The following is a 26825-nucleotide window of genomic DNA, read 5'->3' as shown; positions in this document are numbered from 1 at the left end:
CAGCCTCCCACCAGACATGTCACACCATAACTTGGACTCATTTATAAGGTGTAAATGTGATAAGCGGAGGTGACGTGATCGCATTACCTACAAAGCTATAAGTGTGGGCCATTAGATATCCCAAGCTGTGCCGTATCCAGGTGACTTCAGAGCTGCTGGAGGGGTCAAAGTTGAAAGATCGTTGATGTCAAAGCTCACTTCCTCCTATAGCTGCTGCATGAAAAATTGTGCAGTATAGCAGTTTGGTCACATAATTACTGTCATATTGTGGAGTCTGTGGAAGCAAGTCAGTTTATGTAAATGTGTAGCGGCTGGCATAAGAAACAGGCATTAAGAATGACTGGTATACACTGCAGAATGTTGGGTCTACACAGATTTTGTCAAATATAACCATAGACTGTATAAAGAAGTGGACTAAGGGTGTGTGACATCACTCATAGGGTTCGGCGCCAGTCCAATGAAGCTCAGGAGGCCAGCAGTTACAGAAGTGAATTTGGAGCCGAGTTCCGTATTACGAATAGGAATTCATTTCTGGACAAAATGGCAAAATAAAAACACCAGAATGGAGTGTGTATACGAACATTTTAAGACCAAAATGACAAGGCTCACTGCAGCAGTTACAGTTACTGTCAATTGGAGCCAGAGTCGACAGAGCCAGAAGTGGCCCTGTGCTCAGTTTTTATTTGGAATGGGTTAGCTATGTCCATTTATATATACTCTACGAATATAACACAAAACTCTTTATTAATTGACTAAAACAATATCAGTAAAAATAAATAGCTAGTTTGTAAGCTACATAAAGCACTTTGAAAGACTTTGTGTACAAATTGTCCTTTACAAATAAACTTGCACTGTGTGGGCACTGCAACAAATGGCATCACAAGAACAACAAGGAAGGAAACCTGCCAGCTCAGACACTGGAATGTTCCACAATATGGCATTAAAATCATCTTGTTTGTGGCCGCCACTTCATAGCTCTTACATGTACCTTAGTCTGGTGGCATCACCTGCTTGTCTCCATGCACATAAATAAGAACAGTTGCATAGTGCACCTTTGTGCTTTCCTAAAACATCACGGAGCATAACAATAACACAATAACACACAAATACACAAAGCGATATACTCAAGAAGTAACGTATCACTGGATAAGAACCTACAAAATGTGAAAGAAAAAATACTGAAAATATTGACTCCTTGGATTATAAGGTGTTGAACATGTCTCCTGGCACAGATGTTTCTAGATGTCCATGTGAAGGCCAATGCTGTCTCCACACTCTCTCTTTTCTCTGTTCTATGTAACTATAGTGTGAAGTACTGTGCAAGCATGTCACAAAGGAAAACACAATACACTACTTAATATCGTCCTTCATAATATGAAAGAGGATGAAGAGAACATAGAATAAATAGGCACAAAGCTATGAGCACATCTTTACAATGGAGTTCAATGTCCACACCGTGATATACTCTGTACTGTAACAACTCTATCTGAACAATCACAAGATAAATGCTGTTCATGCCGACTAGAAACATTCAAAAGAACTTGCTAATTTAAGAGATAGAACATGCTCAAATCTTAAAATTATGTTGACAACTTTGTTGCTTATAGTAACTTCAAGGGCGAAATATACACAGTATTAAAGGACTCATATTATGTAATTTTTTTTCTGTTATAATATTGTTTCCTCATCACAAACATACCTGGAGTTGTGTTTTGTTTCATTCACACATGTTTAACACACAAACCCTGCATATTTAGGCTGTGCTCTTTTCTCAAACAGAAAATACAGGAAGTGCACCGCTGTGTTTTGAAACTCCATAGACCTTCACCATAATCAATTGAACAATTGCCCTGGAATTTCCAGTCTCTACTGAACAAAAGGTAAAATGTAGCTGTTATCTTGAAAACTACAGCTTCATGACATCACAAGGTGGAACAGAGCATTTTGAGTTTTAGAGATGTAGGTGGCTGTAGACCAAACACAGCTCTGGTATGCTTTTGAGGAGGTAAAAATATTATAACATGATTTAAAGCTCACAAGAGTCAATTTGGTGTAATATAGGACTTTTAAACATTATTCAGAAAAAAAATCTCTGTGTATGTGATAAGTCAACATTCAGTACTCCATTGATAAGCATGATCTTTACTTGTGAAAAGTACCCAGTCTTCAGGAAGAGATGCATGATGGGATGCGCTGAATGACTGCTGATGACTGGGGATGAGCACTGCAGGCATCCAAAGGCCATGACAATGCAATCAAAGGATGGAAAAGGTGTTTCTGGTGATTTAAGTTCAATCAGTAAGTGTAGGCTTAGTATTGTTATGTGTCCATGTTTTATCATGTCCAGCAAGCTAACACAAAGTTTGAATGGGTTGAAACAGGTTTGTGAAAGTCTTTAAGGTGTAATTTATTAAAGGTTTCAGTTTTGAAATGCATGGATCATTTTTTGAGTTATTTCTATTACTGTTCAGAGCAAAATCGCATTGATGTTTGCAAGATGGCTGCCACAACTGAACAAAGATCATTTGTAAGAGGTGATGATACAGGCCTCACCAGCAGTCTGTATTGTTGGATATTCTATGCTACACTTTTAGGACATTTTGGGCATTTAGCAACTTTTTAGCACTATAGCAGCTGTTTTGAATGTCAGTCAAATCCAAGAAAAACTTCACAATCAGCCAGATTATTACACATTTTCTTCTCATTATATTACAATTGTATAGTTCCATATTACTTGGGAAAAATACCAACTACAAGAAACTTCAACTACCCTAAGAATGAACTTAGTAGTCTGACAGTGGCCTAATTGTCAGCATGTTCTGAACACTGTTACCCCTTTGGAGGAGAAGAGGCCAGTGGAAAGCCCCAGCCTGCTCTAAATAACAAGGTCAAACAACTGTACATACACGGGTCGCAAACTTCCTGCCCCACTGTCCAAAGATATACTTTCCAGACAGCAATGTTTACACAAGAATTACAGAGTGAAATCCCATTTGAAAGACTTAATCTGGCTGACAGGTGCTGGGACATCTGATTGACATAATGTTAAAGTGATATTAGGAAAGGCTCTGCAGTTAGGAATAATGAAAAGAACACAGACCTCTCACAATGGTCAGATAGACCACAGACCAAGATTTCAATCACAATCTTCAAGGTCACTGAATTTTATAAAGTTAGAAAAAACATCTTCTGTGCAGATGTAATGGCGCCTGACTTGTGGGCTTTAATATTTGTTTATAGAGCTCGATACAGAGACCGATACACTGGGCTGATATTTGGACTTTTTAGTGTATTGGCTATCGCCCTTAAATATCCAGCAGAGTAAAAAATCTAAATCTGCTCTACAATCAACCAAAAACTATCAGAAGAGCAATTGTTATTGGTACTGGCCATGAAAAACCCATATTGGTCAGTCTCTACTAGTAGTAACACAATGTATGCAGCATGAATCACAAATGTAACAAAAATTTTGTTAGAGCTAATTGTGAAAAATATAATGTATTCAATGGGATATTTTAATGTATCATCAAATAGCAACTGTAGACAACTGAGGTCGCCACGGTGCCTACAAAAACTCTTATTCATATTTATGTGGTAAAACTTACACTGGATGCCCTTCTTTATGCAATCCTGAGCATGGGGAAATGGAACAATCATGATCTGTTCTTGAGCCCATGCTAAATAAACACTACACCATCAACCCTAATTTTGAGATCTGACACCAAAGCCACGAAAACCTTTATTTATCTCTAAACTTTAAAACCGTTTAGTTCCATTATTTTTGCTCATTCAGTTCACACAACCTCGTTCAGAGCCATGGCCATCGCCTTTTAAATACCAAGTGTGTCTCAGTCAAAGGGCTTCAATAGAGAAGGCTGCAGCGCTGGTGTTAAAAATCATTATTGACGAAGGATTAACCCAAAAGACCTTATTTTGTCGTAAAGCCATTCCTAATCCTGATTCCTTTCTTCCCCATCAATTGCTGTTTTCTGGTCCTCGCGTTTAGATTGGCCACTGTCGTCTCTTACAATGGTCACAAATGACCTGTGGTTTTCAGAGAGGAAGGAGTTAAGCGATGTACAGATAGTGTGACAGGGAGAGGTGACTGTCCGTGTCAAGGTGAAAGGATCGAGCCACGGGCCACAAACACTGTTATCAGACGAGCAGGGAAGCACCTAATCAAGAGCACCACCGGGATGTAGGTCCAAGCACCCCCATCTCAGGCTCATCAGGCGGGTTTATCTGAGAGATTCAGTGGGCGATAGAAAAGAATGCAGCTGTACAAAAGTCAGAACCAAGAGAGAAGAGATGATGAGACTTATATGAATAGATACTTCATAATATAGATCATAAATATTCATCGGAAACAGCTTTTGCTAATATACACAGCTGTTGCCATCACTGGAAATACACTGGTTTATCCCAAGATCAAGTTAGTGTTTGTTGATGTCTTTCTCATCCGATCATTTTTATGATGAATTAAAACAGCATGAAACTGAAATGTGTGAAGCGCAGAGAACCACTGCAGCGCTTGTTTCTGCATGGAAACAGATATTATTTCATAAAAAGATCTAATATGCCTCTTTTATGGATGGTAAAAAATATAGAATCCTGTATAGATTACTTGATTAATCAAAGTTAATTATTGACAGATTACTCGATTACTGAAATAATCAATAGCTGCATCCTTCTTACTAAACCATAGCTAAACTGTATCAAGCCGAGGAGAGCCAGACCTCTTTGGAAGCTACCTTTTGGACCATATACCGATATCTGCTCCAAAGCAAACCAATCAAAATGATGCCAAGGTATTTTCATCTGGTACTGATCTCAAACTCATCTATCGCACCTGATTCATTTTAAACATTTACAACCATGAGCACATAAGCAGCTAATAGCAGACTTTTAATCAAATGTTCTTCTATGCCATTTCACAGAGCATTAGAGACAGGCTATGTTCATTAGTATTTCCATTGACCTCCAAATACCCATGAGTAATTCAATTCAAGCAAAGAAATAATGTATTGACAAATCTAACTATGTGGTTTGGCCCTAAACATATGGCCCTCCACACGTAACCATGCTGCATCCATTTCTTATAAGGAATTTCACATAGACTCCACTAAACCTGGTGTAACTGCCATAGCATCAGATTAAACAGACAGTTGAGATTATGAAAAGTGACACCCGCATGTTAATAGCATTTCTGAATTCATCAAGCCTAATGGTCCATTTGTGCGACGTAATGGAAGCTGTCATTCACAGACACACAGGGGAACCCCAACTGGGATTACCCCTCGGAAACCATGACAACCCATACCACAGTTTTATTCTTCATTTAGATGCAAGCCACAGAGGATGCAATTAACAAGAGTACACCCAACAGTAGGTTTTCAAGGTGGATGCAGATGACGCACTTCGTGTTAATTTGAAACTTTATTAAAACATAAAACAGCGTTGCTATATATGTATAATGTGCAATAGAAAAATTTACTCAAAACTTGTAATTTTGACTCAACAACTCAACAAGTTGCTTAGTGACTAGAAATTGTATTTATGTTTATATAGGACGTTAAGAATATTATACGAGTTTCCTAGCTTCACAGTAACATTTGATATGGCTTAACACATGTCTTAAAGTTGCAATATGTAATTTTTCTGGTAGAGGGTCAGTTGCCTGCTTGCCTCAGTGGAGATGTCTTAAACGTGCTAAGAAAATCGCATATGTTTCCATGACGACGACACCAGACCATTCAGTTTGAGAACAATGCATTTTTGAGCAATAAAACACACAAAGAAATAAATGCCATACTGTGGAACATTACAGGTAATGCAATTACATCTCCATGGAGACAAGCAGGTACCATCCACCAGAAAAGTTACAAGAGCACCTTTATGACTCAGCTCATAGTGTACCACACCTAAGACCCATATAGTTGCATATAGTTGCATATAGTTGCATAGATTTGAGCTACCTCCTACACCACATGAGAAGGAGAAGACAAATCAAACTACTGTCAAACAAGAAAGTTGAAGAAATCTGCTTGAACTTTTACAGACACAACATGATGGATTTTCTCAGGACTAATGACAACTTTTACTTTTAATGGATTCTCTAGTAATTAAAAGGACACATTCTTCACATTAATTTTTGATGCCAAACTCTGAAAAACGTCTCAATTCAACTGAGAATAGATAATGATCACTGAGTTTGACAAAGATGAAATGACAAACAGAAAATGATAGAGGAAGAATGGTTACTACTGAACTGAATCACTAAACCTGACAAAAGAGAATGTATAGTAGTTTGTTTGTCAGTTATTAATGATAATGCAAAGTAACAAAGAGGCACCATTATGTATAGCGCAGCACTTTTATCCCAGGGTTTAAATTAAGCCTGTCAAGTTTAATATTCACTTTCATTCCATCACAATTGCTCAATGAAATTTCTAATAGTCCAGTACAGACACAGTGAAGAGACAGGGACAGCAATTAAAATAAAAACACTCAAGATTTGAGATCTTGGTGAGGATGGCTGGCATAATCAATATGAGACATTAGCATATATAATAAAATGCTGCAACTTTTGTGGACCTGCTTGCCTCCATGGAGATGTTATTGCTTTGCCTGGAATGTTCCATGGTATGACATTAAACATATTCAGCTACCATTTATTCATTACGGGTGTTTCTGTTGCTCAAAAATACAATCATTCCTTCTGTGAAAAAGAACGACTCTCCACAGATCTGAATTTTAATGTAGTGCTCTAACCCGCTTGTCACTCTAGTGCTAGAGAAATGTTACGCTGTGCACCTTTAAACTTAGGCTCAACAATTCTGAACTTTAAATAGTGCAGCGTGAATGTTACAAAAAGATAACCGATGTGGTGAAAACTGTATCCTGAATAACAACAGTGTAATAGTTATTCATTGCATCACCTTGTGTATATCTAGGTATTAGTGGTTTTCTTATGTTGAATATTATGACATCTTTAAGCCAGTGTTTGCCTTAAAAACTGGTTTCTCCGAGGTCAGCAGTGCCAACAATGTTCTGTTGCATCATACAAAACAATACATTACATGTGTTTTCTGAATAAATGTTTGGACATATTGTCTATTTTGCCCAGTGCACTTGGTTGAGCAGTAAAAGTTAAAGGTAAAGTTAAATGTTATTGGTTTGCCTGGAATGTTCCACAGTATGGCTTTACACTTATGTTTCTTGCATATATTCAATTGTAGGTGCATCATTGCTTGAGAATACCTTGAATAATATAATATATAATAATATACCTTGTACAGAACTGTACACAGAATCTGTACACTGAATCTTGCTTGTCGTCAGGGAAAAACTGTAGATAAATTGAATGTCATACTGTGGAAAATTCCAGGCAAAGCAATAATGACTCCATGGAGACTAGTAGGCCGTGTGCATGTGCCCTCTATCAGAAAAGTTACATAGTGCACCTTTAAATAAGTTTTATTAAACACAAAACTGTCTGAAAACACAGCAGGGCTATATCCCTGCTTTTTAGCTTCACTTTGGGATGCATCAAGATCTGACAAAGTTTGACTAATTGTCTGTCAAGAAGCCATTTGGTGCCAGTGCATTTTTTAAAACATAATTATCACCTCACTTTTAATCACCTCTCTTGTATTAAATATTTTAGCTGCCATATTGCTGGTAGGAAATAACTTGTAGCAGAACACTTTGGCCTCTCTGACGCAGGTCTCGATAAGTGTTCATTAACCCACACCATATAAGGACGGTCATGTTAAAGATGTAGAGCTCAGCAGTCCGGCAGCTGTGAATGGTTTAAACAGAAACACTGCTACAAATGATAAATGATAATCGGAGAAACAGACTTGGGTGGCAAACAAACTCCCAATTGTGATGAGGAAGATAACACATTTAAATACACAATAACAAGCCAGATGTTGTGTAAAACAGTTAGTTACAGCTGGAAATTGTTGAATCCTCGTCATGCATCAAAACAGGAAGCAATATTTTTTTCCGACCTTTTTGGATTCTTTACATTCTTCCCAAACAGCAAGCCCCATTTATAGCCAACTGTCCAAGCTAATTCCCATGGACTCTTAAAAAGGCTTGGTATTAGTTGTTTTCCCACCCAAATTCGTTCTTCAAGCATGAAACTGTGCGCGATATATGTGCCTTTATCCAAACAGGCTTTGGATGCGTGACGTCTGCTATGGCTGGTTCCATGTGTGTCTTGGCCAACAACAATAATAACCTCCCCGAAAAGTGCCTGTGCTGGAAAAGTCCACAGTGAAGCGTTTCTGATTGGCCTCATCGACCGCAAATAGCAGCTGAACCAGTGCAACAAGAGCAATTGGGCTTTTCAATATAAGGCATAAAACAGATGGAGCTGCTCATAGGAAAGTGTTCCACAGAAGTATTCAGGATTAAGTACACCGAACAGGAGATTCACGTTAAGGATTGTTTTGTTGGGGCATGGGGTAATGATAGGACAGAGCATGGTTTAAAGTTGGGATGCACTGATACTGATATCAGTTATTGATGCCAATCCAGGAAATTGAAAATCTAAATCGCAATTCTTGTCAATAAATTTGCAATGGGATAGTTTTCCCAAATCGTTCAGCCTTAATGAATAGCCAGCAAAGGGCAGTTCAGCCATGACATTTCCAATGAGAGAGGCATTTACATTTTTCACCCTTGCACTATTAAAGAAGAGTTAAAACAATGACATAATACCATGACTAGAGGTGAATTAACTATTTCTAATATTAGTCCTATGACTATAATAATAATTTATGTTATTAGGCTCTTTTCAGAGCAGGAGTTTGTTTTCATACCTGACAGTTTCGACTGCTCACTATCGGTCTTCCTCAGAGTGGTCACGTGATGTTACTGTGACATGTCTGCCAAAGATGTTCATTTTGTTTTCTTATATACTTTAAATTCTTGTTTTTTTTTTATGACAATACAGTAAAGTGTATTTACCTTGGTGACATGTTTCGGCTGCTAGCTGCAAGCCATCTTCAGAACTGTCACCGGTGTTGGTGGTGACCTGTCGTATATCAGCTGTTGTTACTTCCTGTAGGCGTGGTCTGTAGGCTGTTCTGAAGATGGCTTGCAGCTAGCAGCCGAAACATGTCAACAAGGTAAACACACTTTACTGTATTGTCTTTAAAAAGAACCCAAGAAGTTAATGTGACATGTCCGGTCATCTGATTTATACAGGTTCTGGCGCCGTCCTCCTACCAGTGGAGACAGGATGACAGCACCATCTGCAGGACTATAAACCAGGACGAGGGGGCTTTTTTACTCTCACACACCTGTATAAATCAACTGACCGGACACGTCACAGCAACATCACGTGACCACTCTGAGGAAGAGCGCTAGTGAGCAGTCAAAACTGTCAGGTATGAAAACAAACTCTTGGTCTGAAAAAAGAACCTAATAACACATTTCTAATATTGCATCTGTACTAAGATGTGCAAAATTAGATGATTAAATATGTTGTCTGTCATAACAAAACAGATGAAAAAAAAAACATATAATAAAATGTATAAAACGAGCTGATACTTCAGTCTTAACTGGCTCTTTTCTGCTTATTCTTAAGATGGATTGCCGTAATATTATCTGAATATTTTCATCAGAATAATTGAAAAAACTAAAATATCAAGCCAATATTTTTTGTCAATACCGCCCACCTTATTATGCTAGCCAGGATAAATATAGTTAATTACCATATTCCCATTAGAATGTACTGTATATGTGTGAACAGGCTTTGAATGCGTGTGAAGAACACTGATGTTGCCACAAGGTTGAAGTAAGTGAAATACAATACAGCTCAAAGAGTTTTGTTACAGTCACAGTAGGTGGACCTGACCTTGGCCAAACCATTTCATTCAACAGCATCTCTGCACTTTACAGTACATTTTGCTTTAGTGAGATATTCATGATGTTTTTAAAGTGTGTAACTGAAAAAACAGGTATGATGTGAATGGCGCCCACTCTGTTGATCTTGGCGAATACAGTACATGTATAGGTAACTCACTTTCTTACATTTATTATATTGGAAATTGACGTCACCTTCCAACCTGCATTAAAAGTTACCATCAAGCTAAACCATTAAATATTCAAAATCAGTGTTGGAAGAAGTACTCAATTTTGTTATTAAAGTAAAAGTAGAGATACCAGAGCAAAGGAATAAAGTAAAGCCAAAAGTCTTAAAGTACCCATTAAAAAGTACTTAAAGGTCATAGGGTAACTTTTCTGGTGGAGGGTGAGTCACCTGCTTGTTTCTATAGGGATGTCATTGCTCTGCCTGGAATTTAAAGAGTAAAAAGTAAAAGCATTTCGCACAGATTTTGAGATCTTATAAAGCTTTATATGTAGTGATTTTGTTAAAGATTTGAGTTGAATTTTGTTCAACAGAAACAACTTGATTTTCCTAGCTGTTTTTATTTGTATATTTAAGTTTTCTCAAACTACAAACATGTAAACCCCCAGCATTTTCAGCAGGTCTCACACAATACTAAAAAAAAACAAAAAAAACATTTACTTTTCAGTCCTGTTCAAAATATAGTGAAATAGAAAGTACAGAGTAAGAGTACAAACAAGATAATAGTAAAAAAAAAAAAAAAGTTGGTAATATGTAAAATACAGATACCTAAAATTTATACTTATACAGTATTTTACTACTTTTACTTAGATACGCTCCACCACTGTTCAAAATGTTCTACAATCCATTCCTCTCATAAAATACTTGATCAGTTAATATTAAAAGTCTCATAAACAAACAGATGACGGACCCTCCACTGGAAAAGTTACACAGTGCACCTTTAACATCAAAACTTGCTACGTCCGCACTTTCCTCCATCACTGTAGCTTTAACTCAGAAGTGACCCACCAAGCAGGATTCCTCATCAATATCAAACAGCACATAGCTTGTCCTCAAACCAATCGACCCCAACATCAAACTGACGTCCACAACAGAAACCTGGCAGCCGATGTGAGAGGGATCAATACACAATGAGAGCACGAACACATTACAACGCTATACAGTTTACACAATCCGACCACAACACAAGGAGGGACTCAGGGACAGGATTACCACTAAAACTTAACTGTCCCAAGTCAAGATATCAAGAGTAGAAAATTCAAGACATAAATATTTGGCTGCCATTGCGTTTTTCTTTGATTGGTAATAAAGTTGTATCTTAAAATTTGAAATGACGTTGGATTGATTTTGCACTCTGCCGGTGTTGCAACTTCTGTGCCACTGCCAAACTGAGCCCCACATGCAAGATTTGTAAGAGATTGCATTGTGATAATAAAATATATTCATGTTTTTTTCTTTTTCCTTGGATCAACAAAGTGGACTTGAAAATGGTTTCTTGCCCTGTAGGGTTTGCCTGAGTTTGATTTGAAATGTGAAGACCAAAAGAGTTACAAAGGAGTTTTTGGCATTTGTCTTTCAGCAACCTTACTATACATTAGAATACAATAAAATACATAATACGATAGAATATTTTAGACAATAACTTTATGATAGGCCTAATTGTCACCACAGGCAGGCCCCCAGTACAGGGTAAACTACACGTAGTTTACAGACCTGCTGTCTGTAAACTACGTGTGTGATTTTTATCTGTAAAAAGTGCTATATATATAAAAGTTTACTTATTTACTTACTAAATAATGTGTTTATTTAATTTTACCATGTGGTCTTAAACGAGTTCTGATATAGATCAAGATGTGGTACTTGATGAAATGTGTATTTATTTCTTTTTTTTGGATGCTAGTTTTAGTATGGACTTGTATGAGGCTATTGATACCATAATGCAAGTTGTCTACTAGTTGTGAATGTTTTTTTCATGGGTCAAATAACAAGACACAAAAGCATGTTGTAATATCATGTTATCTAGAATTGTTTCATCTAATCTTAATCTCACAAAACCACCACGGTAAATCATCACAGCACACTTTGAAAACCCCTGCTCTGGTTCCTTCACCCGCAGACCCAAATGTCGAACCGCGTGTGGCCTCGTCATGGGGACAGACCTCAGGGCCAGAGTCTCAGATGTAACAGCGTTTGAATAAATCACCCAGCAGACGCACATCTTACATTTACACATCCAACAAAGTCTAACTCCATAACATCCAACCCGCCAGTGGAATTCAGAGGAACATACTGAAACTGGGCCAGCCGAGTCACAAACGCCTGGAAATGCATGTGTTTGGAGCTTACCTCATCAAAGCTGCTGTCTTCTTTCTTGAAAGCTGTGGAGAGAAGAGAGGAGAAGAAAGTTAGGCATGCACAATGTTGGATGAAAGAGTAGAAAAAATAACTCCATGCATATTCCAGTGATACTTGGAGAACCTATTCACTTTTATAGCTGTGCACAGAGAGCCCATATAGAAGCGGTAACGACTGCAGTGGAGCCTATTAGGAAGAATCACTGTTTATGATAAAACCTATAGGATTCATAAGCCACACTGTAAGCAAATCTCTACTGAATTTCCTTCAGCACGGGGACTATGTGTATCAAGTGCATTGTTTGAACTGAAGTGCAAATTTGAATCCATTTGTTTACTACATAATTAAATAAATATGGTAGATGATCAATAGCTTTCGCTGCTATGTGTCACCGATAGTCCTTAGCCAAGATACGTTTGAACTTTATTGATCCTAATGGAGAAATGAATTAGTCATGGCAACTCTTAAAACACAATATAGTGCACATAGTAAAAACATACATGCATATTTAAAGAGAATGATGAAGATACACTCTGAAAATATAATTAAAGTACTACTCTGCACTTTTACAGTGTACATATGACCTAAACTATTAAAAGGTAGCCAATGTAACATTTCTGTTGGAGAATCTGCCATGCCCTTGTCTCCAAGGAGATATTGCTTTCTGTAATGCCCCACAGTATGTCATTAAACTTATCCATTTATTTCTTTATATGTTTGAGAAACATGCCGTTCCAAAGATCTGTGGAGAGGTGACCGCTCACAGAATGCATTTTAGCAATAAAAACAATTGTGACTGAATGAATGCAAGATAGATAAGTTTAATACTGTGGAACATTCACGGCAAGCAATAACACCCCCATGGAGACAAGCAGGTGGCAGACCCTTCACCAGATAAGTTACAAATTGCACCTATAACTTTTAAATATACCAAGTTACACACTAGTTCACATAGTCAAAATACATATTAGTGTATAGGCCAACTTAATCTGTTAAAAATGCACATACAAGTTTAATAATTTGTCAGTTTTGTCTCTACAGCTAGATTGTTTTCCTTGTTAACTGCCAGAGAACGGCGTCAGACATCAAAACTGTCCTTATTTATGAGAGGGAGGGATGAACATGTCTGCATCTCACTGACAGTTTGTTTGTCTTTGATTTCTGAACTGCTCTCACCACCCAAGAGACTCCCCACAACATCATTATCCGACCAATGCAGATTTCAATGTTCATCCATTTGTTTTTTATGGACGCTAATGGAAAAGTACAGATGGCTAAAAGAGGGGGTATTCCCAAATAAAATGACTTATTTATGTGGGCCTTTGTCTATCCAGACTGCTGGGGTGTTAAACTGCAGCTTCCTATTCTCAGAGGGTCTTACTCACACAAAAATACACACAGGAATACCGCAAATGATGCACACATAGGCCTGTCACAATAATTACTATATCGACTTCAGTACATGACAGATAGAACAATATATTTTAGATGTCAGTATTTATCATGTGTACATTTTATTATTTTTTTGTTTATTTTATTTATTTTTATTTATTTTTTTATTTTTTTTTGCACTACTGGGGAATTTGTGGGGTTTTTTTTGTTTGTTTTTTTGGCTATATGATAAGATTTCTCAAAAAACTTCAATGACTCATTACAGATGTAAACTGTACCATAGTGTTTCATTCTGCTGTTTAGTTATTGCAACTCATAATTTGTAATAATATTGTACATTTAGAATAGTTTTTGCAGTTTAAATCTACTCTTGTTTTTTTGTATCAGTGACATAAATTAGTTTAAATATTATCTTGTCTATATTTAAGTCAGTGATATATAGCACTTCAATATTTGTTATATTAACAGCCCTACACACACCTTATAGGTCAGACACAACAACATAAAGTCACAGACTCATAAAAGGGCAGACTTATAAAGGCGTTTTATATAACAAAATCAAGCGTTTAATTCATAATTCATGTCACAACTGTACTACTTCCAGCATTCTTTTAAAAACCCTGTATTATTTGAATGCATTATGAAACATTATAAATTATGTATGCCGCATCTGTCAAGACATTACTGCACTTTGAATAATGAGAATGTAGCTGTATACAGTTCATGGTACAAAAGGGTTCATAATTAAATAGAAGAGTATTGTTTATGTTCATCATGTTTCCATCATCATCAACAATATAAGTAGGCTGTAGTTCGTATTAGGATTGGCCGGGTGAACCATAGGGTTGACAAAGTAAAAATAAATACACAGACAGACAACCATCCATGTGTGTTGACTGGTCAGAGGATTTCCAGATGTAGTATAATATATAATGGCACACAAAATTTACTCCACCATTGTGCAATAAATGGCAACATTCTGAAATCATCAGGAGCCGATCAGTAAAGGTCTCTATTTACAGATCGATCTATGTTCCTACCCTCACCTATGGTCCTGAGATTTGGGTTTATGGCCGACAAATTGCAGATACAAGTGGTGAAATGAGTTTCCCCTGAAGGGTGGCTGGGCACTCCATAAGAGATAGGGTGAGTAGCTCAGTCACACGGGATGAGCTCAGAGTAGAGCCACTGCTCCTCCATGTTGAGAGGAGCAGTTGTGGTGACTCTAACATCCGGCCTGGAGGCCTCTGGTCTCCTCTCAGTGGGACATGCACCCGTGGAAGACTTGGCCTGGTGGTCCCCCTGGAGGAGCTGGAGGAAGTGCACGGAGTGAGGGAATTCTGGGATTCCCTGCTTAGACTGCTGCCCCCATGACCCAACCCCGGATAAAGGGGAAGTCAAAGGAGGGATGGATGGATTATGAAATCAATCAACTAAACATAAGTACATAATTTTTAATAATTAATAATTCTAACTTTAAATTTGCAAACATTTAAGGCAAAACACAGGTACAACTGTCTTTTTGGATTGTTTCTATAGGTGCAAGTTAACAATTTATAAAGGCTAGGTCTTAGACAATCAGTATCGGTATCAGTATCGGTATTGCTTCCCCAAAAATCCACTTCAGTTAATCTCTAGGTTCAAGTCAAACTGACCAACACGTATATAATTCAAGGCGTGCAGAGAATACGATATGAACTCCTTTCTGCTTTACCTGCAGAGTGTGGCACTAGAAACAGGATGTGCATTTCACCGTTTCCTCCTCTAATTGCTCATCTATCTACTGAAGCTCGGCATTTTGACAACTCCATCTGCTGCTCATTTCAGACAAAAGTGCGTCTGTGTAAAAGACAAGAGTGAGAAAAGTTCCCCGGTTTGTTTTATGAAGTCGTGTTTGTCAGAGCTGTCGACAACTAAAAATACGCCTCACACTGAATTCATTTAGACTTGAAAAGCTCGTTTACGGATGGAAGTGGTTTAAGCAAAAGTAATACATCTTCTTCATACTCACTGTGTACTGTTTATCTTTCACAATCAGATGCCACTTTATTATAACTACCCCTTAGTCTTAGTAAAGCTGAAACAAAGACTTATTTCCTAATTAAGTTATTTACTAAGAATGATAACTACATAATCAGAGTGCATATGACAGGTTTACATGCTTTTCTAATTATCAGTAGGTTTGGTGGGTAAAAAAGTATAAAAATACAGGAAGTAGTGGTCTACCAACCCGTGTCATCAACATAGAAAATCAAATCTGAAATGTAGGGACAATTTACATGCTAGGAAGGCATTTTTCTGACAGTTTAAACCTTGATTGAAAATAAAGATGTTGTAGTTTATATGTATATTATATTTCTCTAGTCTAATCATAATTATGTGCAGTTTTATTGTTAATAAAGTGAGGCACTAGTAGTAAAAACTGTCATTGTGTTCTAAAGCAAACACCCACATTGCCTAATATGAAAGTGGAGTGTGTGCAAGTGATGGTGGTCGGAGGGGCCAATGGCACATATTAACAGCCTCACTTCCATCAGTCTGCCCCAGGGCAGCTGTGGCAACAATATTGTGGAGTGAATGAATAATGCACTGTCAAGTGCTTTGGGTATCTTGAAAAGTGATATATAAATCCAGTGATTAATTAATTAATTAATTACAGCCTTTGCTCATGCTTTATTAAGGCTAATTAAAGAGTACATATTAAAAGTTGTTCCCCAACTACATTCATATTGGCACATTATTAACATACAGTTTGATAGAGTTGTTTTTGTTGTGACTTAAGCTCTAGACCTAGCAACAATAAGCGGGCTCTGTGCCTTCCCAGCAAAGAGAGCTACAGCTCCTATTTATAGGTAGCACATAACATAAGAAGTGTTTAGCTTCTCTCTGTTCACAGGAGCTTATCACCCCACAGCCGCTCGAGACCAGGTTTCTGCTACGTGTGAATGTAATACTGAGCCTCTAATACAAAACCTAGGCATCTCACTCAGTCACCTCTCAAGTCATTCAAATAAATTCATTATGTCCCCAACATCCTGTTGGGCAACAATAATAATCATAATTGAATCAATATCACAATTTAAAGGGCCTATATTGCATTTTTCAAATGCATTTTCAAATCTATGTTATAATGTTGTTTCCTCAACACAGTGGAAATACCCAGAAAATGCCAAGTTCTACTAAACAAAAGTTAAAAGGCAGTGGGTCCCAATTAGCAAAATCAAATTTGCAATTTTTAAAGTAGCATAATTTCTTCAACAAAGAACAAACCTGTCTTTATGAAACCTGCAAAAGCTGTAGCTTAGACCTCTACAAAGATGATATGATATCCATGTCACTCTTGTCATTCAAATTTCAGTCTTCTTCCAAAGTTTTAATGCTTCTGGGCATGTTTAAAATGTGCAGTCTGAACAAGATCCCACAAATATAACATAAATCACAAATTGAATCACAATTGCAAAACTTGTCATTTTTTCCTAAATCGTCCATTCATTTCAGTGACTTTTGTGTCAAAATCTTCCTCCTTGTAGCTGCAAACCCATCAGCCACCTCAGACTACCTGCCTCTTCACCATCACCGCTTTCCAATGAGCCTATAAACTGTTCACAACACCTCACTCATTTCACAACAGCTGTTTTCCTATTTTGTGGTTCTATTTAAAGTTATCCTAGTTTTGTCTTTTGAACAAGCAAAGTTCAAAAATCTTGAACTTTGCTTGTTTAATGAGGTTTTGAACTAAGCAGATATATTTGCTACGCGATCCAAAAAAAATCCAAGCTCATTCTATGTAGCCTTTAAGTATACTAGTAGCTCCAATATATAAAGGGTGTACCTCAAATGCAGTTTTAGGGCTAGTGGTGTCCTAAAATGTGAATATTTCAGCTAAACAAATCAAATTGCAATAGCTACTTCCATCTACAATTTATTATCTTTCACGTCATCATAATTTGCCATGTTTTGCAGAGCGTTCCCCATGGGAGCGGTTGGCCCAACAGTGTCCCCCAGTGTCTGCTGAATGCGCTTTGTTCCTCACTGTGGAGCGGGGACAGAGCTGGATCGATGCTCAGATGTGTTGATTTAGATGGAGGAGAGACGGCCAATGGGAAACTAAGAGCCAGCGTGGCAGGAAAGTCAATGCCAATCTCTCCTCAAGCTTTTCTCATGACATCCACCCAAATAGTTTCATCTCTCATCTTTTCATATGGGGCAAGGAACTGTGACCATTTATTTTGTTTATGGATATCAAAATGTATGATATTTTTAAAGGATGATATTTTCCTAAGGCTCACCAATGATGTTGTAGAGTTGCTACAACATCTTCTTATCTGAAACAAGACCTCTTGATGAAATTGTTATTATTAAGATTAATTAAGTTCAGTAACAGTAGCGCCTACTTATGGGAATGTGAAGAATATTTTCTGTTCTGTAAAGCACATTGAATTACTTTGTGTATGAATTGTTGTCTGCAAATAAACTTGTCTTGCCTTGTATACATTTTCCTCAGCTTTGTCAGATTTGGTTCCATACACAGTATAAACAAGTGGACGCTCAGCTCCAGTCAAATGAAGCTCATGAGGCTAGCTGTTACAGGGGCGAATTTGGAGCAGAGTTCCATATTAGAAATAGGAATTGATTTAAGGACAAAATAGTGAAATAAAAACACCAGGATCATGTAGAGCGAGTTAATACAACATTTTAAGCGCGAAATAAGGTGCCTGACAGAAGCAGTTATGGAGATAGGGGCAATGTTTTTTCAATACAAAGTGAAGTCAGTTAATGGAGCCGGAAGCACGTCCATGATCACTTCCAGAATCTGATAGTTATCAGGTTAGCTATGTCCATTTATACAAAACAATTAAATTTACACATTTAGTTTGTCTTTCAAAACATAAAAGAGCATATCATTGTGAGTAACTTATTAGATTTAGTAATATATGGTGAATATTGTTAGATAAGATAAGATAATCCTTTATTGTCTCCCATGGGAGAAATTTGTCTTGGGACAGGGGGTAACATGCTTTATCAAAAAATAGGACAACACAACACAAAGCAGCACATAAACAAACACCATAGAACAAAGTAAATATGAGACCAAGTTTGACCACGAGTGAAGCACCAACAGGACCTTTAAATTATTCTTAACAGGCAAGCCTTTGCATTCTTGTATTCTATTAATTATTGCACATTCCCTAAGCATATGTGCAGTTTTGTTAAATAATACCTATTTTGTGCAATAAATTCTTCCAAGGCCAGACTAGTGAGCAGTGCACAGGATGTATTAGTCTATGTCTGTGTGTACAAATATGAGAAAGAAGAAAAGAGATGAAGATTAGATGAGATACAGGGGTGTTGGGAGCACCTTGAAAACAGTCAGGTCACATTTGAATAAGCCTGATAGCTCAACCGGAACTACATTGATAAACAGAGAATTTATGGACTAATATATTGCGTTGCCTGCCACATGTGTTTACCAGTTATTATTCCTCAGGTATATCCATAATGACTGTGAGCATGGGAGCGCTTCCGGCTCCATCATCTCCGATTCCAATTGACTTTACATTGAAACAAATTCCTATTCCTAACATGAAACTCAACTCCAAATTCACTCCTAAAACTGCCAGCCTCATGAACTTCATTTGACTGGAGTCGAATGCTATGGGTAACATCACACTCCCTTAGTTCCCTTCTTTATAAAGTCTTTATACATATTCTTTATACGGTCTATGTGTATACCTTTTAGAAGCATATGGTTTACAAAAAACAAAGATGCACAACAGTCTACAGTGACTCACTTTTAGTAAGTTAAATACAAATCTTGAGCAGGTTTATTCATAAATTCAAATGTTACTGCACTGTATAATCATAATAAAAATTTAAAAAAATTATTTATCCAGATCATTAAAATTCCTTATGCTGCACAACAACACTATCTAGTTTTATGGCCAATCTGGCTCCCCAACACTCCACTGTAATAAGCTATCAAGTTTAAGATGCTCTTCTCAATCAAAATATCTCAGATCATAAAAAGGTCACAAAAGATTTTAAAGACATGCTGTTGCAGGTTTGTTATATTAAAGGGCCAATACTACACTGTTTTCTGGTCTATGTTATATAATGTTGTTTCCTCATCACAAATAGCTGGAGTTGTGTTTTGTTTCATTCACACATGTTTAACACACAAAACCTGCATATTTAGGTTCTGTTCTTCTTTCGAACTGAAAACACTTCCACCTTGTGATGTCATGTGGTAATACAGCAAGTACTCCACTCCATACACTTCCACTAGAATATCAGACCTGCAATTGCCAATCTCTACTTAACAAAAAAGTAAAGCTGTTAACTTGAAAACTAGCACTACATGACATCTCAAAGTGAAACAGAGCATTTTGAGTCCAGGAGCTTAAACCAACAGTCTGGTCAATTAACTACATTCAAAATTCTGTAGATTAGATATGAAGTCTCCTTTTAAAGACCCATGATATTTGACATGAATTGATGAATTAAATACAAATGATTCAAATTAAAACTTAAATGACCTGTAACTTTTATTATATCTTAATTGTAACCAGATTCAGTCAAACACTACATAGCATTTAATAGTTAACTACAGATCAATGTGCAGGCATGTCAGTGTTTCATACAGGAAAAAAAACTGTTGTCAAGATTGTTGACAGCTTAAAGTGCTTTTTAAGATACAAATTAATGTCATTTATGTTCCACTTACAACGGCTATATTTCAGAGAGGTTTCGTTTAGCCACATCTGACATTAAAGATAAGTCAGACGAGTTACAGACGATTACCTTTTAGGGAAATTGCAAAACCAAATATGTCATCCAATACACTAAATATTGAATGGACAGCAATATATTTCAATTAAGAACCAAACTGTGTCCTGTTGTCCACAGTAAAATATCAAAACATCGATATATCATGACACTAAATTGGGTGACACAGTACCATAATCTCAAAGCACTTTATATCAAGGAACCACTCACATTCATATTGCAGTGTGTGCAGACACTGGGGGTGATGGGGGTTAAGTGTCTTGCCGAAGGACACAAGAATAGCATTCTGTGGAAGCTGGAATCTGACTGCTCCAGTGTGTTTATGTCGAGAGCAGGATTCAAGCCACCAACTTTTGGATCAGTGGATGAACACTCAACCAACTGAGCTACTTTTTATTGTTCTTATTTACTTGGTACTTAGTGCTACAGTTTTGATGTTTGTTCAGAGAAAAGAAACTTGTTTATGCAAAACATCTGACATATTCACAGTTTGAATAGTTACAACTGCTTAATTCTCTATTGACTCACAGGCACAGGTGGTACTGTGTGTTAAAATCGAAAATCGACTTATCATTCAATATATGAAGTCTGGAACAATATACTTCAGAGGGTACTTTGTCATTGCAATAGTGGTGAGATTTTTGCCATTTTTATTTTTGTAAGGTGAGGTTTAAGCTGTAGAGGGTAGAATAAATAACTTTTGGTTAATTATCAGTTCGTTCTTCCATTTATTTGTTGCAGTTCAGGATTTTTAACAATATTGTCTACTTAAAAATTGGTTTATTGGCCTTATCTTGCTTTATGGCACCACTGGCATGAAGTAGTTTCAATATTATCATTTATCACAATAATTCTCTGTAGCAATATATGTATCGTGCGTCAAAATTTGTTATCATGACAGGCGTGCAAATATCGAGTATTGAATCAAATCATGAGGGACCCTACGATTCCCAGCCCTACAAACCACAGCATCACTATCTCGTGCACAGCCACTTAGAGCAGACAGTGTAACCTTCATGGTAAACGGCGTGTGTCTTGGCATTCCTCTTGTTACAGTCCACAAACACCATTCGTTCACATGTGAGCTCTGGTTTATGAGGCTGACATTGTACACAGAGATTTATGTCTTTGTGGAGAAAGAGAAACACCTCTGGAATGTCTTACTACACCAACTCCGCTGCAGATAACAGGGGAAGTGATGACCAAATTAGGAGCTGGATGGATTTGATTGTGATTAGCCATAGATTTTTACAAGGCATTCAATGTTCTTTGGCTCTCTGGGTATTTATTGAGTAAGTAAGTGAACCACAAATCTCAATTGTTGTAGTGGAGCTGTTGCAGTAAGTATTTATTTGAATATTTTAACATTTTAGAGCAAAAGATATGACTTGGCAACATTATTCTATATAAAATGATCTTCAGTGGACAGATTTAGGGTGAAATTTGATAGAGCATGAGTTCATTTTTTTTTTTTTTTACTATTTTTGCCAACCGGATATTACATTTGGTTTCACATTGAGGGAAGATATTGTCAGATATATGGATGCAAATATAACGCACACAGTAACCATGAATTCCGTGGAAAAAGCAGGCTACAGTCCTATGATCAAATCAAATTAATCTATGCCACTCACCCAGTCTGCTAACATTACAGAATTTACGCGTCCCTTGCACCCTGGACTCATAAAAATGACAATAGATTTCCGAAAGTTGCTCAACAACATAAGGAGTTAAAACCAAAATGAGAAGTAAGGATGCAGAGCCAAGTTCGTGTGGCTTTTCCATGACCGCTAACCTACATCTAAACGAGCTCACACTACAAGCTTGGCTGCCTTGTTGCTGCTCTGAGTACAATGGCCCAAAAACATCTGGAAATCAAAGTACTAACGGTACTTACCAATACTCCTGAAACTCTCCGACAAAGTTCTCCTCAACTTTTTCATTTTGCCGATTTTCTCCACTGGTTGCGAGGCTGGCATCAGGTCACACATCGCGCTTATTTCTTAGAGACTTTTTCAATGCAGTTACGGGTCTGTTTGAGTAAAAGGCGTTATTGATTAACGCGTAAAAGATGAACGAGAAGGAGCGGTTCTGGAGGAGCAGCGGTTGCTTCAGTGGTTGAAGCCCGACAACTGCAGCTGCAAACACGGGGAACCAAAAAGAGCAGCTCCGGGCACTTCTCATCAACTAAAAAACCTTGTTGAAATGTTCGGAAAAGATTGCCACTACATTTCCTAAACCGCAGCAAAAGACGCGTCCGGTTCGGAGTCGTGCGTAATCTGACGCTCTGGATCGGACTTCTTTTCTTTCTCCTTCTTTCCTCAACGTCCCAGTCGCTCCCAGCTCCACCGCAATCTAGATGTCATTTTTGGGATTCTCTCTCTCTCGTTTCGACCCCTCGGTGTCCCGCCTCAGCGACACGAGGATTGGTCTGATTCCGGGGAGCACCTCTCGGTCATTGGTTATCAGTAAAGACAGTTATGAACCCAGCTCCGCCCTCTAATGTGCCACAGGAGGCGTTATTCTCCGTGTGCGCTCGCGCTGTTGTCTCCAGCGGAGGTGGCTGCCCTCTGTGAGACCTACGCGGAGGTATTTCCCAACATCAGCAACACTGCCTTCACAGACGCGCCACATGTTAGATTCAAGGTCAGGAAATACATCAAATACATTCAAATCTCCTTGTAACAGAATTCAAGTTATCTTATTCTTTGTATTCTGATTTATGTTACAAAACATAATACAGTCTTAGATTTTAATCTGGATGCACCAAGCGTATTCCAATTACATTCTGATTAAAATAAGGTGTAGGAAATGTGTAGCATCAGATTTTGAAGCACATCCAACATTATGCAAAATTGGAACCTTTTTCCTAAAAATACATTGTATATTCAGTCCTCAACTCTCACTTTTTACCTCAACATTTTCTAACAAGTTGGTGAGTTGTTGCAGTGTGTTTTGTAGTCGGCCATCTATCCTTGTCCTGCCCGGAGTGTAAAACACAAAATGCTGAACAAGTGTTTCTGAAGTCCTGGCTCGCATACAGAAATTTAAGTTCATCACACAATAAATATCACAGAATAAATACATTTTTACATCATTTAACAAAATAACACAAAAAATAAAAAGTAGGCTATGCACACACTATTATTCTGACTGTGCCCTAATGGGATCATCCTCTGATGGTTAACTTTGACATCTCAATCTGGGATTTGAATGGGATTAATTGTATGAGACTGCAGTAATCCAGGTCTTGCTCCATGGGGTCAGAATATCTCTGTGACCTCTGTGTGTCTCTATGACGTGTGTTTGCGGCTGTGTATGTATGTGTCTGTAGTGGAAAGCATCTTTACTTCAGCCCAGAACAACTGCATCAGGAATCGGAGAAAAATGTAAATTGAATTTGAACATAAAAATTTGCTGTAGCTATATCGTAATACATTTAAGGTGGCACAGACTGGCTGCCCTGTTTCTGTGAGTCTGGCAGCTGTGACTACTTAGTAAGTACGGAGGGCGATTGTAAAAAGTATCAAAAAACAGATACTAATCGATACTGGTATCAAAAACTAGTATATAAAACTAGACACTCATTTGAGGTAATATTCATTCTGAAAAAGTTACCGTTCCTGAATAGTTTTAGAATGATCTTGAGCTGAATCAGAACAAACATAAAACCACATAGACTAGTACACGCCCTTGGACCACTATGGAATTGGACAACTGAAGGATTACATAAGGCCACATGGTAATAAAACAGAACTATGATTTTCATGTTGAAAATGGCATTTTAATTATCCTGGTGATATCCTGGTAATATCAGTATCAGTATTGAAAACAAGTTTGAAATGTATGTATCATAACATCTCTAGTATGGAGTGAATGAATAATGCCTATAAATTCAATTATTATAATAGATAACCATCTGTCATGTTAATCACTACTTTGTCTTCGCACTGTTTTCTGCTTAGGACCTTGTACAGCTGAGATATAGCTATTTGTATTACTATATTTCAATGATTACTTTTATTTGTACATATACATTTATATAATTATGTCTTATTTAACACCAGTCTCTTTTGCTGCTTATTTTGAATTTATTATTACCATTTATGTTTTTGCTCTTTGTTATTATATTATATTGTGATGTGTGAGCTACTGTGTCCAAATAATTTCCCATGTGGATTAATAAAGTTTGTCTAATTATTTCATCGTGATTAATATTTTTCCCTATTCTTCCACCTTTCCGCTCATTGCTTTGTAGCCACTGCGCTCCTTATAAAATGTAGCAATAAAAGGTACATTGTAAGAACAAAACCTAAAGCTACTTCTGCTAATTGCATGAGCCAGCATAGGTACATGAAGAGCTCTTATGGTGGGGCAAAGTCTGAGTGTGTCAGTAATGCAGGGAGCTTCATCACTGTTCTGTCTAATTGCTTTGACTGGAGTCAGAGATAATTGAGACAAATGTGTGGTTTTATTAGATTGAAATGGCTCTTTATTATAGCAGCACTGGTAATGATGCATGTAACCTGATCCTCTAAACCCACTTTGTAAGAGGTGTGGGGCTGTTGTGTATCTCCAAGAATAACATGGTTTAAGAGTCACCTGCAGCACTGAGAGAAAGAGGGGTAAAGAGGTGTAGCAAAAGATGTCAGGGAGGTAAGATTTCTTAATACTAGAAGATGTCAGTGGAGAAATACAGGCTTCATTTGGTGCTTAAACTACCCCCTACAGGCCGTTTGAGGGTACTTCACCTGCCAGTGGAGGAAAAAGCAAATCATGAGGGAGGGAATGAAAAAAAATATTTACACAAGTACAGAATTAGTACAGTAGTAGTTGTAATTTGATTTCAGTGTCGACAAAATAAGCTTAAAACACAATTTTATAAAGCAACTTGTGCAATGTCAGAAAAATACTGTATTTATATATATAAATGCCTAAAATGTTGTATTATAATCTTGTAAAATGTGTATATGTTTTCCTATATTATGGCTTGCCTTACAGCTGATGAAAATTGTCTTTTAATATGAATTGTCCCTTTCATAAATAAATACAACACTGGCAACTGTCAATCTGAGGCAGCACATATCATAATAAAATTTTGAATGAAATATTCACTTTACAATGTGCCATTTATTCACTTGATTCTTTGAGGTGGTAAGCTATTTCTGGAGCTTTAGTTAGCCTAAGGTAAACTGATATATATGCATGTAACAATAAGCAAAATACTGTGATCATATCATCAAGTCTCATAATAACATCATCTAACATCAAATTGCAAATTGTTTTTCAATGTTTTGGTGCAGCAATAGCTAAAAAACAGTGAACTACACACACTATGATCCTTTGTTCTGTTTCAGTGCTGACTATGTGAAGAAATAACCGTAATAAGGCTGATCATGGCATTATAAAAAGGATTCACTTATTCACTTTTCTGTTAGCCTCTAAAAATGTTACAATAAATATCGTAACGTGAGATGTATATCGTATGGAAAGATTTGAATATTGTTACATCCCTACTGACGTATATAGATGTTCATAAAGAAATAATCTTATTTAATTATGTTACGACTTGCTCTTGCTGCTATCTCTATGGCCAGCACTCATTAGCAAGAGCAAATACACCATTACCTGCCATCACCCACTGTGGCGCAAGTTTCATTATCACAGAAAAGTTACAACAAAACAGAATCGTAAAATAGTTTTTATTCGAATGTCAAAGCACATCTTGTACAGTCACCCTTCATCATCATTCTGGTATAGTGCAAAAGCTATTATGAAACTACTTATGTATGCAGTTTTAAAAAAGTCTTAACATTCTTATTTGATCAGTGAAAGTTTAACAGAGATTCCAAACATTCAATATACAACACAGCATCTTCAATAAGAAAGGCAAAAATATTATACATGGAAATCAAACCGAATTTTGTTTTGTTCCTAACAGCTACAGTATGTATTGGTTCTAGAAAGACGCAGGCATCAGTCAAAAATATAAAAAAGAAGGACAAGTTATTTCCATTGACACCTCTGCTGCTGGCTTACTCATTTTCAAACTTGCTGTATGGGTGGTCCGGGTCGCCCAGCAAACCTGCAAGACAGGAAACAGGAAGTGAGGAGAAAGTGAGACAAAAGCAAAACAAGAGGTGCTGTAGGGTCAACATATGGAATGTTATGAAGATTTAGGTGTCTGGGTTAGACCGGGTTAGCTGGAGTTGTTTTTGTTCTTTTTATTTCACCATGAGGATAAATGGGATTACAGATCAGAGGAAATATTTCAGTGTAAAAACCATATATATTTTCTAGACCTGTACAGAAGAGGAATAAAATAGCTTAAAGAATGCTGAAGTTTGAGCTGATAGACTTTCTAGGGTTGAATATAGTAGATAAACTTGAAGCACATTTTATGCAG

At 37.2% G+C, this 26825-nt stretch overlaps 1 protein-coding gene across 1 annotated transcript in view; it reads right to left on the bottom strand.

Annotated features, from left to right (window-relative positions):
• The window catches only part of cdk14 (cyclin-dependent kinase 14), a 241898-nt gene extending 219138 nt beyond the window's left edge, over window positions 1-22760 (bottom strand). Inside the window, exons 1-2 of the mRNA XM_055163590.1 lie at window positions 22317-22760; window positions 12233-12264 (exon numbers count right to left, since the gene is read on the bottom strand). Of these exons, the coding sequence (XP_055019565.1) occupies window positions 12233-12264; window positions 22317-22410 (126 nt within the window). The 5' untranslated portion in view covers window positions 22411-22760. The remainder of the gene's footprint in view (window positions 1-12232; window positions 12265-22316) is intronic.
• Window positions 22761-26825: the final 4065 nt, after the last annotated feature.

The sequence above is a fragment of the Boleophthalmus pectinirostris genome, unplaced genomic scaffold, assembly GCF_026225935.1.
Source record: "Boleophthalmus pectinirostris isolate CB_2022bp ecotype Guang Dong unplaced genomic scaffold, ASM2622593v1 HiC_scaffold_6, whole genome shotgun sequence".
NCBI classification, from domain to species: domain Eukaryota; kingdom Metazoa; phylum Chordata; class Actinopteri; order Gobiiformes; family Gobiidae; genus Boleophthalmus; species Boleophthalmus pectinirostris.
This window is presented reverse-complemented; position numbering and strand designations above follow the sequence as displayed.